Source organism: Sciurus vulgaris (genome assembly GCF_902686455.1).
Source record: "Sciurus vulgaris genome assembly, chromosome: 9".
Taxonomy (NCBI): Eukaryota; Metazoa; Chordata; class Mammalia; order Rodentia; family Sciuridae; genus Sciurus; species Sciurus vulgaris.
The window spans coordinates 31,657,506-31,675,414 of record NC_136469.1 but is presented as its reverse complement, the minus strand read 5'-3'; the positions used below and the strand labels follow the sequence as shown (position 1 = coordinate 31,675,414).

General features: G+C 41.5%; 1 protein-coding gene across 1 annotated transcript; it reads left to right on the top strand.

The window, feature by feature from the left end:
• The first annotated feature begins 719 nt into the window (after positions 1-719).
• Positions 720-9,211, top strand: SFRP2 (secreted frizzled related protein 2). The gene is made up of 3 exons (XM_079153101.1): positions 720-1,557; positions 3,873-3,953; positions 7,909-9,211. The coding sequence occupies exons 1-3, from the start codon at positions 1,056-1,058 to the stop codon at positions 8,211-8,213; spliced, it is 888 nt and encodes a 295-aa protein (XP_079009227.1). The 5' UTR covers positions 720-1,055; the 3' UTR covers positions 8,214-9,211.
• Positions 9,212-17,909: the final 8,698 nt, after the last annotated feature.

The window sequence follows — 17,909 nt, the reverse complement described above, 5'->3', positions numbered from 1 at the left end:
TGCTGTAAGGGCCGGTCTGTGCTAGGACCGGTATTGAGTCATCCCATTTACTTGTGAAGAAAATCTCGCCTCCAAAAAGGAGAAATGGTGGGCAATTTTGTATGATGCAGACGAGACTCTATAGAGGCATTTCTACAAGGGCAAAATCATTTAGACGCCTCAACAAATAATCCAGCACTGTGTTATTATTTCGTTTTCCATGTAAAGTTTTGCTTAATTTATAATTCTGATGGTTTTTCTAGGGACAGAGGGAAGCACGCCGCATAGACCAGGCTACAGAACTTCAGCTAGAGTTTTGGTAACAAACGAAGTTCGTCGAGGCGACCTCGGGCGCTCAGGTCCTGGAGCACAAACAGCCAGGCAGCTGCTGGTTGGTGGCTCCCTGGGACGCCGTCCGCCGCGCAGTGCCACAGCACGAACAGAAACGTCGGGTTGTGGCACAATGCACTCCGGCCAGGGACGCACCAGAGGCGGAGTGCGTTCTGGCCTGGACCTGGCTGCGAGGCCGCTCGCTTTGCACCGCGCTGGTCCCTAACTCCCGCAGCCTGCGCCTCGCTCGCTCCCTGCGGGACGCAGCGGCCAGGCCTGTCTGATTGTTGTTGCAGTCGTAGAGCGCGCGCGCAGCAGCAGCATCTGGGGAGGGGGCACCGCCAGAATTTACTTCCAACGAGCGCGTGAGGGCCATTCTCAACCGAAAACCAAACCAAGAAAATAGTGACCAGCCCTCCTCAGATTACCCTCCACTGGCTCCTCCCTTGCTCCCCCCACCTCCAGATTTGCATAAAAAAGGCCAAGAAAACTCTGGCTGTGCCCCAGCAGCGGCTCACTCTGCTCCCCCGGGTCGGAACCCCCCGGAGCTGCGCGCGGGCTTGCAGCGCCTCGCCCGCGCGGTCTTCCCAGTTCCCGGCTTCGCGCGCTCAGACCACCGAAGCGGGTTTTCCAAGCCCACGAGCCGCACCTAGCTGAGCGAGCGGGCCCGGGTCGAGCTCGAGCTCCGGTTGCCTAGCGCTTCCCCGGCTCAGCTCTCTCCGCCCCGAGGGGGTCGCGCGCCCACGATGCCGCAGGGTCCTGGTTCGCTGCTGCTGCTGGTCCTCGCCTCACACTGCTGCCTTGGCTCGGCGCGAGGGCTCTTCCTCTTCGGCCAGCCCGACTTCTCCTATAAGCGCAGCAATTGCAAACCCATCCCGGCCAACCTGCAGCTGTGCCACGGCATCGAGTACCAGAACATGCGGCTGCCCAACCTGCTGGGCCATGAGACCATGAAGGAGGTTCTGGAGCAGGCGGGAGCCTGGATCCCGCTGGTCATGAAGCAGTGCCACCCGGACACCAAGAAGTTCCTCTGCTCGCTTTTCGCTCCTGTCTGCCTCGACGACCTAGACGAGACCATTCAACCGTGCCACTCACTCTGCGTGCAGGTGAAGGACCGCTGCGCTCCGGTGATGTCTGCCTTCGGCTTCCCCTGGCCCGACATGCTCGAGTGCGATCGTTTCCCACAGGACAACGACCTCTGCATTCCGCTCGCTAGTAGCGACCACCTCCTGCCGGCCACTGAGGAAGGTAAGCCTTCCCTCTTAATTCATCCTCCTCCCAACTGGCCTAAGACCCTCCCGTAGGATCCCGCAGCAGCCACCGGGTTTGTCCCGCGGGAGGTGCCAGTCCTGCGAAGGGCAGGCGCTCTCCTTGCCCTCCTAGGTTGCAACAAGACTATCAGATTTGAGACATCCCCACCCGCGAATTATACCAGTTACAATTAAGGGCAGAGAAAAAGAAAGAAAACAAAGGCAACTTTTCTTTATAGATCCACAATTCTTATTGAAGATGCTAGCACTAGGGCGCCCTTCTGAGGGCCTTGGGAGTGGTCTTGTGTGGAGGAATTGGTTGGTGGGGAGCCAAGGTTCCTTGACCATCCTTATTCCTCAGGTTCTTACCTCTGGGCAGGATACTAGTCTCAGGAACATTTCCCATACAGTCAGGATAACCAAAATGCACAAACGTATGACCCTTTAAGCTACCTTTTGTCCTTTGCCAGTTTAGGTTTTGGAGAGAAAACCAGGACTGACTGGGAGCATTTGGAAAACTGAGTATTGGTTTTAATTGCCCAGGTGTTTGAGAAAGGGGGCATAAAAGGAATCTCCAGGAATCATCTTTCTATCACTATCAGCTTTTATCTTAGGAGTGGTTTTAATTAACTGGAGAAAATCATGCAAACGACTTTCCCAAGTTTTTAGAAAACAGAGGGGGAGTTCCTGGGCAAAAACCATCAAAGCAATGAAAACCTCATGGGCTCTTGATATTCTTCCTGAAAGGAAAACGTATACAATGTGTCTGGGCTGATTTAGGTCCCCCTGGGATAGAAAGGGGGCTTCCTAATCCCTTTCAGGACTTCAGCAGTGTCTCCCTTTCAGTCTCTAATTGTTTTCCTACAGACATCATTAGTTAAAGAAAATGCAAAGTTGTTTAGCAATCTTTCCTGGCAGGCACCATGAGTTTGCAATCATCTTATTGGTTAGATTTCTAATTTATTGCAAATGTTTGGCATTTTTCAAACATTTGTCCAACATATACCATAGATTAACCAATACAGGTTAGTAACATTTTATATACATTCTGAGAGCTCCTAATTGGAAATATTTCATTTTGGTTGGGTGAGGGGGCGTTAGTTTCTTATGGGTTGGTTTGGGTTTTGTTTTCCCCCACTATCAATCAGTACTAACATTATACACTGTACATTTCTCCAAAAAGTTACTTTCCTACTTCAAAATAAAAGTTTATGCTCTGAAATTCACTCTTTGTGATTTTTTTTTTTGGGGGGGGGGATTGATAAATGTCTTCTATTATGAAATCACATAAAGCTTTCTTTCCATTCCACCTTAGTGAAAATTTAATTTTACCTAAACTTTCAAGTGAACATTAGCATATTTATAAATGGGAGAAAGAGAATGTTTTAGGTTTTCTCTTTTCTCCAGAAATCCAACTGTTTTAGAAGAGCCTTCTAGACTTTTTGATAATTGTGCAAACACAAAATTCCTAGGTTTGTTAGACCGCCCCCCCCCCCTGCCCCATACAGGTTTGCCTCATCTTTGACTGGCTTCAGGAACAGATTTGGTTTTGGGGAGTTTGAAACAGACAAAGAAGGGCAAGAAGAACCTGCACCAAGAAACCTCACAGATAATTATGAAATAAATGCTGCCTAACTTCAAGCACAAACAGCAGAAAGCACAATGTGAGACAGACCCAGGAAGAGCAGGCTGTTATAATGAGAGAGGTGTGTTTCCCAGGGGGAAAACAGCCCAACACGTGGTCCTTACAGCACAGCACTAGCTGCCCCTTCTGGCACAGGCTTGAAAATACCACGCAGTGGTTCCCTGGGATGCTGAGTCGTGCTGACTAGAATGAGCTACCCTGGTGTCCTCAAGCTAAGAAAGATCTTTGGACTGTATTTTATGGTTACCATGTTTTCCAAGTCCCTCAAGGGTCTTTGACTCTTTGGGTGCTTTCTTCTTAGACTTTGGGAATAACTTTTGTAGACCAAATTTGTCCCAGGGGTGGGAAGGACAAGCTGAAAAGCTACAACCTGTCCAAGTTAACTAGTTGCACACACCTGTGCACACTCTGCCCACAACTTTTTATTTGGGAGTTATTGTTGATTAAATTCAACATATTGTGCATTCTCATATTGTCCAACCAAAAATGAGGAGTAAAGGAGGCTTTCTTAGGAATGAGTGATCCAACTTTTATAGAGGAGGCAGAAGCAGGGGTCATCTAGGACAATTGCTGCTCTTGCCTGGATAGGCCCTTTGGGTTGTTTACAAACGCCACCTGCTGTTCCCTTTTAAGGCAAACTTACTGAAGACTGTTTTTCACATTTCTAGCTCCAAAGGTATGTGAAGCCTGCAAAAGTAAAACTGAGGATGACAACGACATCATGGAAACGCTTTGTAAAAACGATTTTGGTAAGTAATACACTACCAGCAGCAACAGATTTCACTTCAGAAGTTTTATTTACCAGTCAGACTTAAAAGTACAATCCTTAAGATGCTGCTAAAGACTGGGTAAAATACAATCATAGCTCGTGTTTCCTAAAGCCATTTTTAAGTTACTCTTAGTTTCCTTGGTATTTTACTATTATGTACTGAATTACATTTTTTTAGTGAGAGATTCTCAATTTCCTTAAGCAATAGCCAAATATTGAAAATGACATTATCAATGATCGGTGGTACATTTTTTAATCACACTTTGACTTTTTTGTGCCAACCAACATAATCTCAACCATATTCTCCTCCCTTGGCCTATGTTCCAGGGATAGGAATGCAAATATTATCCTCAGCAAAGAATATTCAAGGCATTAAATTGGCCACAAATAAGCATTTACCCTGACATTGAATAAAAAATACTTTTATTTATAACCATAGTGATTTGTTCCTCTATGTTCCACCATTAGTGAATATATCCAAGGCATTGATTGATAATTTGTGGGGGAGAAGTTCCTTAAATTTAAAAAGAAAAATGGCTTCCTGAGAAGACACCTAACATGGGCTTTTGCACAATCTCCAATTACCATCTTAAATTCCTTTTTTAAAATAAAATTTTGGTAAAGTTTTTATGAGTAAGTCTAGACACATTTGCCACACTTTTATGCAAATAGTTGGGGGGGGGAGGCAGAGAAGAAGAAAGCTTAGAAATTTACTTTAGCAAGATACATGAAAGATGCCATGATGACATGGTGCTTAAGGCCAATAAAAAACATATGTGATATGTTGCCCAAGTTCCACAAAGTCTAAGTCACTCCCCTTAAGAGAGTATTAGAAGAGGAAAGAAAGTGGGAGGCTGTCTCTGCAAAGAACTCCCGCTGAGCGGGGAGCCCAGCTAGACACAGACGCAGTGCAAAATCAGTTGGAAGTGACCAAGAACTTCACCCAGACTCCCAAGGTTTTAGTCCTATTCCAAGAGCAGGCACCTTTTGTGTTAGAGGAACTGGCTCCCCTGAAAGAATTCAGGCAGAAGCCTGACTTTACTGGTAAACAGGTAAAGTCTCTGTGCTATCAATCAATAATGGGCTCCAACAGATCTGTATTAGCACTTCCACCGATTCAACAGATTCTTGAGACTGAGGGATACCATTCCAGCTCCTGCTTTTGATAGCCTTCCACTCTGCTTCCCTTGCCATTCCCAAAACCTCGGACCCAGCCAGCTGCCTCATTATGAAAACAATCCAATCACCGCCCTTCATCAGCTCCAGCTCTCTCTTCCAGGAAGTAGCCTGTGTGTAACTTGCTTGTCCCAGAACAACCATGGCCCCCAGCATTGAGGAAGAGAAGAGAAAGAAGGTAGTTCAAGTGGTGGGGCTGATAGGATTTCAGACATCTGCATTCAAACATCTACAAATTGCAAACTTTCTAAGGGTCAGGCACGTTAGTTGCAGGTAATTCTGAACCACCAGAGCCTTACCAAAACACAGTTCTTAGTTTCCATGCTGCTAAGACTTGATTAAAGACAAGATAGATAACTACTTAGTAAAACATTAAAAATTCTATAAAATATCATTTTCTCCTGGCAGTCTTTTGTCCTTTGCACTGCATATAAGATCCCTCTCCTGACTTTCATGGGAGTCTACAACAGTTGAGTGTAGGGGACACACACATACGATTTGCTTGCTTCCACATACTGAACTTAACAGAAGATCCCCTTCTAAGGATGTCCTATCAAGTTCTGTAGTCTGTGCCCTGCAGTCTGTCTCCTTAGAGAAATCCTTTCAAAACACCATGGAAGTCATCACACTTGGGGTATCACACATGCAGGTACCTCATGAACTTTGTTTCCTATCTCCCCACTCTCCTTTTGACCCATTAAGGGATAATGAAGAGGAGTTTCAGGAAGGGCATCATGTACCTTTAGTTCACAAGCAGTGTTCCATATTGCTCTGTTCTTTGGGGAGTTAAGGGCAGAAGGATCAAGCATAGCAATGTGATTTACTGAACTTGAATCATCTGGGGAGGCATAAACTTTTCCCCACTGCACTCCTTAAACATGGGGAAAATATGGAACACCTCCTTACTTCAGAACTGCCTTCTGATCTATATGAATATATCATCATTAGGCACGATGGTATCATCACCTCTGCCTCCTACCACAGCCTACATCCCCGGTCACATCTTCCAGGGCAGGAACAGTTATTTTGGAGCTTTAATTCCCTATGTTTGGTCTCAGCTGAAAATGCAAAGAGGAAACCCCTAATGTTTTCTCATGATACATGTTTGCCAAGTTGATTATTATATAGCTAGAGGAAGATGAGTAATAAATCTCCTCCTGGTTAAAAGTGATGATTTTTCTGATCTCCCAGCTCAAGAATGTTTTATTTGACCAGGTAAAGTCTTGCACACACTCCATCCTTGCTAGAGACCAGCTCCTAGATAATGTGTAATCAGTTCATGGTAGGGTCTTCCAGCACCCCACCGACTTTACAGAGAGGCCACATGTAATATTTCCATGACTTTAGTAACACAAAGTCTGAGAACCCAGTGCTATTTCAAAGGCATGTCCAACATCCAGGATTTGATCGAGGTTGAGCTGCTCATTTCTGATTGGCTGGGAAGCCATACTCAGTCGAATTCCCTGAGATTTTTAAAAAAGAAAGAGAAACCCTCAAATAGTTAGAAACACTCAGAAAACTCTTCCTTTATTACTAATTTAAACAATGCATTAAACCCCATCAAAGTCAGGAAGTCACACCTGCATGTCCTCTATACAGAACAACTATCAGTGGCACCAAGGGTCTTAGGACACACTGGACTTGGGCAAATCAGTGTCAGTGCTCTCTAACCAGGATGGGGAATTTGACCTTCCCTCAAAAGAACACAGTGATGTTTTGGAAGGAGTTTTGGGGACAAGAGTTCTGAGAACTAGACTACAGGGGGACACAGTCTAACTGGGCAACCTGGAGCCGCTCACTAAACGACTTTGAATTTCAGATTTTTCATGTACTAACAAGAGATTCTAATGGGATGACCCCTTCCAACCTTAAAGTTCTGTTCTTTTCCTGCCTTCATGGAGTCTTGAAATTTAAATCCAGCATGTATGTTTGTAGGGTTTTCTTTCCCAAGGCATACTGTTCATGACTATAAAATGTGTCTTTTATAGTAAACCACTTACGTTAGGTCTTAACATTCTAATGAGTCTACATATACATTTTGGAAACAGTACATATATGATCTGTAAACGCCTTGGCCTTGGACAGACAAATGAGAGCATATGAGGATGAGGTCTTCAGAAAAACACTTTTATGGCTAAACATGTTGTGCTCTTAAAAAGAGCCTTGCATATTTTTTCTCCTAGTTACTTTACCAAATCAAATGCAGCTGCAAGATCAATTCTCCTTCCCTGTAATCTGTTCTTTAGAAAACAATGATTGTGTGATACAATTTCCTTACAGGTTTGTCCAAAAACCTCTCCGACATAATAAATTGAGTTTAAAGTTTACGGCCACAGAAGGATCATGTTTCACCTAAGAGTCAGGCATTTCTTTCATGCTGAAGTTTCCAATAGGGGAAGTCATTTGTTGGGGAGAGCAGGAACCACATGCAACCTACTTACAAACACAAGGGCGAGGAAACCAGAAGAAAAGTTAATTGAGTCCTGCAAAGAGAAAGCCCATTTTGAAAGGGTGGCTGATTTGAAACAAAGTGCCTGGCAAACGCTTTGAGGCTTTAGAAATGGAGCCACCTGCTGCCCCCAGCTCCCAACCCCCTACCTGCAACCCCTGACAGTCTCATTAGTTCTAGAAAGCTCCTCTTCCCTCCCACAGGCCTAGGCACACACAGGCAGCTGGATAGAGTGTCCAAAGCTCCCAACCTATACTATATGGTCTCAGCGTAACTGATGGGATTCTTTCTGCCCCTCTCATCTTCACAGCGCTGAAAATAAAAGTGAAGGAGATAACCTACATCAACAGAGATACCAAGATCATCCTGGAGACCAAGAGCAAGACCATTTACAAGCTGAACGGTGTGTCCGAGAGGGACCTGAAGAAATCCGTGCTGTGGCTCAAAGACAGCTTGCAGTGCACCTGTGAGGAGATGAACGACATCAATGCGCCCTATCTCGTCATGGGACAGAAACAGGGCGGGGAGCTGGTGATCACCTCGGTGAAGCGGTGGCAGAAGGGGCAGAGAGAGTTCAAGCGCATCTCGCGCAGCATCCGAAAGCTGCAGTGCTAGTTCTGGTCTCCGCATGGCTCCCGACTGGTCAGCTCCAGGGCTCAGCTGACCACCTCCGCTCTGGGATGTCACTTCCGGTCTCCCAAGCACAGTCCCGCGCTCCAGCCCCAGCTGCCTTTTGCACGTTTGCATCCCCAGCATACCTGAGTTACAAGGCCCTGGGAGGCCTCGGCAGTGGATAGATGTTTTCACATAAAGTAAAACCCACCCAAATCATGTGGAAATGTTCAAACTAATAAAATTGTGGATATCTTTATGAAGTTTTAAAATAGTTCAGTTTAAGGCTAGTTTTTGAATAGGTACAACGGTGACTTGGGTCTGGTTTGTTTCCACCTATTTGGTGGGAGTCGGTTGATTTTTTTTTACTTTCCACAGATGTTGCCATAGCATGCGAGCTGCTTCATTTTTCCGTGTGGCCCAAACTTGTGGTTCACACTCTGTTGAGATAAAGCTGGCTGTTATCTCAACATCTTCCTCGGCTCCAGCCTGAGACTCGGCATCTAAGTCTTATAACATTTCATTTGTCATTTTACACCCTCAGTGGGAACTTGAGACTGTTGCATGTATCACATTCCAGCTGCAGAACTTCCATTTATAAAAAGCACATTAACCGTTCTTCATAGCATGATCTTTTCAAATAAAGGGCAAAGTAAATAAATTTTATTATTGACTTGAGTACTTTCAGCTGTGTGTAAAACGTTATTTTACTTAATTTTTGCAGATTAAACCATTGTAGCTTAACTGTAATATACATAGTAGTTTACCTGAAAAAAGTTGTAAAAATATTGCTTTAACCAACACTGTAAATATTTCAGATAAACATTATATTCTTGTATATAAACTTGACATCCTGTTGTACCTATTGTCTTCTGTCTTGTCTTTTCAGTACAAGGAGCTGGAAGGGGGCCACGCATGAGTGGTCACTTCCTTCTCAGGGGGACCGTTCGTTGGAAGTTATCTGCTTCTCCAGTGTCTCCCCCTACATGCCCCCACCCTCCCACCTTGTGCCTCACATCTCACACATTTCACCACTGCTGACCCTGTGGGAAGCAGAGGCTTGAAGGCTTCTTTTGTCCCTTCTCAGCAGTTCAGCTGCAGCTACTGGACAATGCTACTCTAAACTTAAGATCCATGAGCTGTACATTCGAGCTTTTCATTTCCTGAGATTTTTATAATGAAAAAGAATGACCATGGCAAAAAGTGGTAATTCCTCCCCTACGTCAGCTCTGCCCCTCATGTAAAGAAGGTCACAGCTGAAGGAATTGGGAGAGTACGGTCAAACACTAGCATTAAGATAAGGAGGAGACAGACAGACAGCCACAAAAGGTTTGCTTTAGTCCCTGTGGACTACTACAACAAAATATCTTAGGCTGGATGATTTATAAACAACAGAAATTTATTGCTCATAGTTCTGGGAGCTGAGAAATTCAAGGTCAAGTTGCCAGCAGATTGGGCATGGGGAAGGGCTCTGTTTCAGAGATGGTGCTTTCTCACTGTCCTCACATGTGGAAGGGAGTGAACAACTCCGTGGGGCCTCTTGTGAAAGCATTAATCCCATTCACAAGAGCTCTGCTGTTATGGCCTAGTGACATCCTCAAGGCCCCACCTCCTAATGATAAGTCATGGGGAGTAGATTTTAATAGAAGTTTAGAGGGACATACACACTCAGACCATAGCAGAGTCCATCCAAACTCTTACTTTACTATGAAGACTTCACAGAAATTCTATTAGACACATGAGGTGACAGGCTCAGAAAGTTTAGGCATTGTAAGAGATAGGGCCAGGATTGCAAATCAGACCTGTCAGATGACAAATTCTGCCTTCCCTTCAACTTGAGAGGGTTATAGAAGCATGAAGTCACTCATCTATTTAACATATTTACTGAGCAAATATTTATTGAGCAATGTGCCACCCCTGTTCTAAGTGCTGGGAAGCACTTAGTAGCATTTTGTTGTTATAGCTCATGTAAGGGAGTGAAGGAAAATTTTAAAAATAGCCACATGTAACTGATAAGTTATATGAAGTCTTCACTTGATGGCATTTTTAAATTTAGCTTAAAAGTTTCCTAAACAAAGTTTCCTAACTACATTCATGATCATGTCTCTATAGCACTTCAAGTTTATCTGGTACCCCAAATTAACTAATTCACTACCCAGGCTGCAGTTGGGGAGGGGTCCCAGGTCTGAGTTGCCACTTGACTCTTGCTTCTTATCTGATTCCACAAAGGCAGGGCACACTCTGTCCCATGGAGCTCCTGTGCACCAGACTAGAAGAGGGAGGAGCTCATGGATGAAGGTCAACGCTCCTGTTGAACATTTGAAAGGGGAAATGAGGGATCCTGGGAAAGGTAGGAAAAAAAGAGAAAAGATAAAAGAAAGGGGACAGTAAATCAAGAATTCACCTTATCAAAGATAAGGAATTACGAGCTGGGAATATAGCTCAGTTGGTAGAGTACTTGCCTCACATGCACAAGGCTCTGGGTTCAATCCCCGCACCACAAAACCAAAAAACAACAACAAAAAACGTCATTTTCATGAAAAAGGATAAGGAATCAGAAAGGGGAAAATCATGCAATGGGCAAAAAGCAAGAAACCATTTGGAAGTGACCTATCTGAATGCTCCCTCTCCAAACAAGGCAAATGATATGAGCTTACATAATAGGATGCAAAAACTTCAGCCCTGGAGAACAAGTTACAGCCAGACAGGCCTCCTACCGTCATGTTCTGAGGAGTTAGCAGCTCTGGCACCACGCCAACATCTGCTTCTTGCAAGGTATGTGGACTTCTCAACTGAGGCCCCACACCTCTTGCTCCCATCTTGGCCAAGAGTACAAGCCAATATACTGCATGCATGAGGCAGCACAGGTAAGTTATTGTTTTATTTTTATTTTATTTTCTGGTTTTGTTTTCCATGATGGTTCAAATAAACATGGCTCATTGATTCTTGAAATAATCGTGATTGTATTATTAATTACTTTTTCAACTATCAATTTTTTTTGTAGGCAGATAAAAACATGAATGCCCATCCATTATTGCACAAAGAAAGCAAGTAATAGGACCTCATAATAGGTTTCTGAATTCACTAAAATAATTTGTGATCTATTAATAAAGTTAAAATGCACCAAATAGGGAAACAGCCTAAACAGAAAAGTTAAACAATATGAAAACTACATATTGTTCTACAATAATAAATTTATAAGAGGTTTTTGAGTAACATTCCTAACTGCACAAAAGATAAAGCACAGTCTACATGCACAAAACAGTATATTGAAACTTACAGGATTAAAAATAATCGGTTTTGGCCAGGCACAGTGGAACATGCCTATAATCTCAGCAGCTCGGGAGGCTGAGGCAGGAGGATCTAGAGTCCAAAGCCAGCTTCGGCAACTTAGCAAGGCCCTAAGCAGCTCAGTGAGATCCTGTCTCTAAATAAAATCAAAAAAAAAGGTCTGGGAATGTGGCTTTGTGGTTAAGCACCCCTGGGTTTAATCCCTGGTACCAAAATAATAATAATAATAATGTTTTATCAAAAAAGTGCCTTCTATTTTTTAATCTCGTATGTTTTAACTTTCATTGTTGTTTTTTATCAGGTTTTCAGTGTTCTTCAGTTGGAGGGCAGGATTACCTTGAAAAGCAAATCTAGGCAGTGAACCCTTATGGAGTCTCTGCATCTGGATTTGAACAGTATGGTTTTCGCCTATGAAACACGCTGCACAGTACAGAGGAATTCATTAGCTCAGCACATGTTTACTAAGCACCAATCATTGACTCTGGCTTATTAATTCAATTAATATGCACTAAGAGCTTATCCACAAATCAGGTGCTATTATAGGTGGGCAATACAATTACTTGCCTTCCTTTGGTCTTATTCTAGAATAAGGAATTGTGCTAGGCTCTGGTGATATAGGGGTTAGAGCTTTTCCAAAAGGAACGTATAATCCAATCATAATCTAATACAGGAGAAAGACTTGCAAACAGATCATCCCAACACTCTATGTTAACAGGGAGTGTGTACATGACCCAGAGGAGAGAGTGGTCAACTTGCATAGAAAATACAATGTTTGGTTCAGGTTGAGTTTAGGATCAGGTAAGGGTACTTACAAGAAAAGTTTTCAATGGATTGTACCAGAATATTTTCTATTAAGACAGAGTCTTAAAACTTATTTATCATCAGTTTTACATATTCACAGCAACAATGAGAATGTGCAACTGGCATCCTGAAGATACTGTTCTTCTGTTCTAATACTACAAATAAATCTAGCATCAGGCCTATAGCTTTTATAATACTCAGTACTATTTAAAAATTCTCAAATTACAAACTAACATAGAGATCAGAAAAAACAGTAAATAAACATAATGAAACAAAATATTTTTAAACGTAGTCCATAACTGTTCAGAGAGTGATACAGATAGGTAAATGCTTAAAAATTAAGTTAATAAAGACATCAGTTAATGCACATAGTGTTAGGAAGACAAATCAAAGGATTTAACTGACTCAAGATGTTCTAGTACAGAATAATAGAGTCATCAACTTTTTCCATTGTATAATCAAGCTAGAAAAACATGAAAATTTAATTTCAGTAACTGGGTCCATCCCAGTAGAAATACACCTGATAATCCATGCAATTTCTCATGCACTTATGTGCATCTACACACAAATGTAACCCATATAAACCATATAACTTAAGGTACAACTGTATAACTTAGCACATTAGAAACTGCAGTAAAAGTAGCAAGCACCTTGGTGTCACTTTTGAAACTCAGAGACCAGGCAAGCCCATGTTTCCCACAAGCCTGAATCTGCTCATCTTTAAACAATTAAGAATCATTACTCAGCAAGTCTTACCCAAGCTCAACGCATTCTCACCTCCTCTCCTTCCCATCCTGTTTTGAAGTGTGATTCTCAGGTTTGTTTCTGTGTCTGAAGATACACCCACAGTAGGAAAGAACACCAGTCTGCCATTGGTCTACTCCCACCATCACCAGCTCCCAACTCAGTTCAGCTACTAAGCACAATGGGGTTGCTTAAGGTTGTTTGGTCAATTAGGGGCTGATAAGGGGAAGAAAAGGGACCACAGAGACTATCTGCTCCTCCCTTCTTCCAAGGAGATTTTCCCACCCCAAAGAGAACTCAGGCTGTGCTCTGCGCTGCCCTCTTCTCACTGGGCTTGCTAAGCAGCACCAGGATTTCAGTCTGCAGGAGTGAGAGTACAGAGAATCAACTTACTCAGCAACCTTACACTTGGTAGGCATTTCCACTGTGAGCCAGGCACTGTCCTAGGTGCTGGGGGTCCAATGATGACTAAAGACCATGGCTACCCTCAAGAAACTCATGGTCTAAAATGACACATACACAAGGAAAAGACCACAGTGACCAAGATTCACATTTCTTCAGACCATCCTGAACATGGTCTTCCTCTGCCCCATTAATTCTTTTTTTTTTTAAATTTTATTGTAAACAAATGGGATACATGTTGTTTCTGTTTATACATGGAGTAACAGCATACCATTTGCATAATCATACTTTACATAGGGTAATGAGGTTTGATTCATTCTCTTATTTTTTCCTTCCCCCCACCCCTCCCACCCCTCTTTTCCCTCTATACATTCCCTCTTTCCTCCATTCTTGCCCCCTCCCACCCCCCATTATGTATCATCATCCGCTTATCAGTGAGATCATTTGTCCTTTGGATTTTTGAGATTGGCTTATCTCACTTAGCATGATATTCTCCAATTTCATCCACTTACCTGCAAATGCCATAATTTTATTATTCTTTATAGCTGAGTAATATTCCATTGTGTGTATATATATATATATACACCACAGTTTCTTTATCCATTCATCAATTGAAGGACATCTAGGTTGGTTCCACAGTCTGGCTATTGTGAATTGAGCAGCTATGAACATTGATGTGGAGGTATCTCTGTAGTATGCTGATTTTAAGTCGTTTGGGTATAGGCCGAGGAGTGGGATAGCTGGGTCAAATAGTAGGTCCATTCCAAGTTTTCTAAGGAATCTCCACACTGCTTTCCAGAGTGGCTGCATTAATTTGCAGCCCCACCAGCAATGTATGAGTGTACCTTTTTCCCCACATCCTCTCCAACACCTATTGTTGCTTGTATTCTTGATAATCGCCATTCTAATTGGGGTGAGACGGAATCTTAGTGTAGTTTGGATTTGCATTTCTCTTATTACTAAAGATGGTGAACATTTTTTCATATGTTTGTTGATTGCTTGTAGATCTTCTGTGAAGTGTCTGTTCATATCCTTAGCCCATTTGTTGATTGGGTTATTTGTATTCTTCGTGTAGAGTTTTTTCAGTTCTTTATATATTCTGGAGATTAGTGCTCTATCTGAAGTATGAGTGGCAAAGATATTCTCCCACTCTGTAGGCTCTCTCTTCGCATTGCTGATAGTTTCCTTTGCTGAGAGAAAGCTATTTAGTTTGAATCTGTCCTAGTTATTGATTCTTGCTTTTATTTCTTGTGCTATGGGAGTCCTGTTAAGGAAGTCTGATCCTAAGCCAACAAATTGAAGATGTGGACCTACTTTTTCTTCTATAAGATGCAAGGTCTCTGGTCTGATTTCAAGGTCCTTGATCCATTGTGAGTTGATTTTTGTGCAGGGTGAGAGATAGGGGTTTAGTTTCATTCTGTTGCACATGGATTGCTCCATTAATTCTTAAAGATACAAATAAGTTCACCATATAAGTCAGTTTTCCATAACTGTGACAAAATGCCCGAGATAATCAACTTAAAAGGAGGAAAACTTTATTCTGGCTTATAGTTTCTGAAGCTTCAGTCCACAGACATACGGCTTTGTTGCTTCAGTGAGACTGTATGACAGAGGAGGCCAGTTCACGTCAAGGTGGTCAGAAAGCAAAATAGAGAGACAAGAAGGGGCTGAAGTCTCAGTATCCCCTTCAAGGGAATGTCTCCCAGTGACCTAACTTCCTTCCACTAGGACCCATCTTCTAAATGTTCTACCACCTCCCAAAAGCAACACAGGCTGGGGATCAAGCCTGGCAACACATGGGCTTTGGGAGAACCCTCTGATTCAAATTATATCTTTCACCTGTTTAAAATATTAAAAATCCAAATCTCCAAGCCCCAAAGTTTCACTGGAGAATTTTATCAAACATTTATAGAATAATTAATACCATATTATACATCTTGTCCAAAAAACAGTAAAGGACAAGATACTTTCCAACTTACTTTAAGAGACTAATACTTAAACAAAGACAGCACAAAAAAGAAAATGAATCTCTCATGACAAAAATCCTCAATAAAATATTAGCAAATTAAATCTAGCAATGTATTAAAAAGAATATTATACTACAACCATGCTGGATTTATTGAAAGCATGTGTAACTGTTTCAATATTTAAAAGTTAATTAATGTAACTCACCATATCAACCAACCAAAGAAAAATTATATGATCATATCAATTGACTCAAACATTTTTGACAAAATGTAATACTCAGTTAATGATAAAATACTTCAATATGCAAGAAATGGAAGGGAATTTCAAAGAATTCAAAGAATATCAACCAAAACTCCTATAATTAACATCACACTTAATGGTAAGGAACTGAGCTTATTCTCCCTAAGATCAGAAACAAGAAAAGGATATCAACTCTTTCCACTCTTATTCAATACCATATTAGCAGATCTAGACAGGTAAATAAAACAAGAATAAGAAAATGATGGCTACAGATTATATCAAAAGAAATACAATATTATCTATTTACAGATATGCTTATCTACATACAATTCCAAGGAAGCTACCAAAACAAAAACAAAAACAAAAAACAAATAAAAAACCACTCCCATACTGAAGTGAGTTCAGCAAGGTAACCAGAAATTAAGATTCACACAAAAAAGCGATTGTATTAAGTATACAAACAACTAGCAAGTGAAAACTGAAATAAAAAGCACCACACCATTACAAGTACTCCAATAAAAACAAAATACTTAAGTATAAATCTAACAATGCATGTATAGGCCTCATACACCAAAAATTGCAAATCCTGGTGAGAGACAGCAAAGAAGACCCAAATAATTGGAGAGACATGCTATGTTCATAGATTGGAAGACTCAACATGATGAAGATGTTAATCTTCCCAAACTAATCTATAGGCTTAATGCAATTGCTAACAAGATCTCAGTAAGCTTTTTTACAAACACGGACAACTTTATTCTAAAAAGTTAACACAGAATAGCCAAAAATATCTTGAAAGAGAATGATGGGATAAATCATTTTTCCCAATGTTAAGACTCATAATATAGCTTTACAGTAATCAAGACAGTATGGAAGAATAGACACATAGGCCAATGGAACAGAACAGAGAATCCAAAAGTGGGCTCACACAAATATAAACAGTTATTTTTTGACAAAGATGTGAAAGCAATTCAATGGAGTGGGGATAATCTTTTCATCAAATGGTGCTGCAGCAATTAGATATTCAATAGGCAAAAACAAAATTAAAAAACCAAACCTCACACTACATATAAATATTAACTCGAAATGATCCATAAACTTAAATGCAAAATGTAAAGCTAGGAAGTTAGGAGTTTTCTAGAAAAATTGCTGGTAAGAAGACAAAAAAAAAAAAAAAATGATTAGAGAATATTTGCATACCATATATCTGTCAAAGGACTTGTGTCTAGTATACAAAGACCTCTCAAAACTCAACCAAAAAAAAATCAAGCAATGCACTTAGAAAATGGGCAAAAGGCATAAATAGATATTTTGCAGGCAAGAATAAACATGGTCTTTTTTGGTAGGGGATGGTGGGGATTGAACCCAGAGCAATATGCTCTGTCACTGAACTACACCTCCAGACCCTGGTTAGACAAGGTCTTGATGGTGTCTGCCAAGGGAAGGGGAGGAGGGGATGACAGCCATGTCCCAGACACTTGTCACCCAAGTCCAATAGCACAAAGGAGGCTTTCTTATAGTGTTTAATTCAATGATGGACAAAGGACTTTATTTAGCATGCTAAGCAGAGGTTTCAAAAACATAAAGGGAAGAAAGCATATGTTTTAAATTTTAATTTTGTTAGAGCATCATGGGAGAAACCAGATTATGGTACACTTACTTTTACTTTTAAAAAAGTTACAAGTCTTTTTGCATTCAGAATAAAAATATAGGGTGGTATGGTGAGATCATAATAATATTTTGAGTGTTTTAAACTTCTAAAAATCTTAACACTCACTGCTGAAAGTGAAAGGGGAGAGGTCTTGAGTGCTGCCTGGTCCCCATCACATTTCCCAGCCCAGCTCCGTTAAATTCTTATTCCACAGAGGATTAGAACATGTGCACCAGCTTACAGCAATGTAAGGACAGAAAAGGAAAGTTATATCAAAAAAATCATTCCCAAACCTGCCTACCAGAGCTAGATCTCCAACATGAATCTTGAACTGTGTTTTGATATCTAGGCACTTTCAGATATTCACTCAAAAGAATTGAAAATATGTAGTCAAAAAAATTGCATAAAATTTTTCATAGAAGCATAATGTATCATAGTCTAAAAGTGGACAAAACCCAAGCTTCCATCAATTGATGAGTACACAGATAGAATGTCGTATGTTCCCATAATGGAATATTATTTGGCCATAGAAAGGGCCGAAGTATTAATGCATAATAAAACATGGTTGAATTTGAAAGTATGATGCTAAGAAGCTGGACACAAAG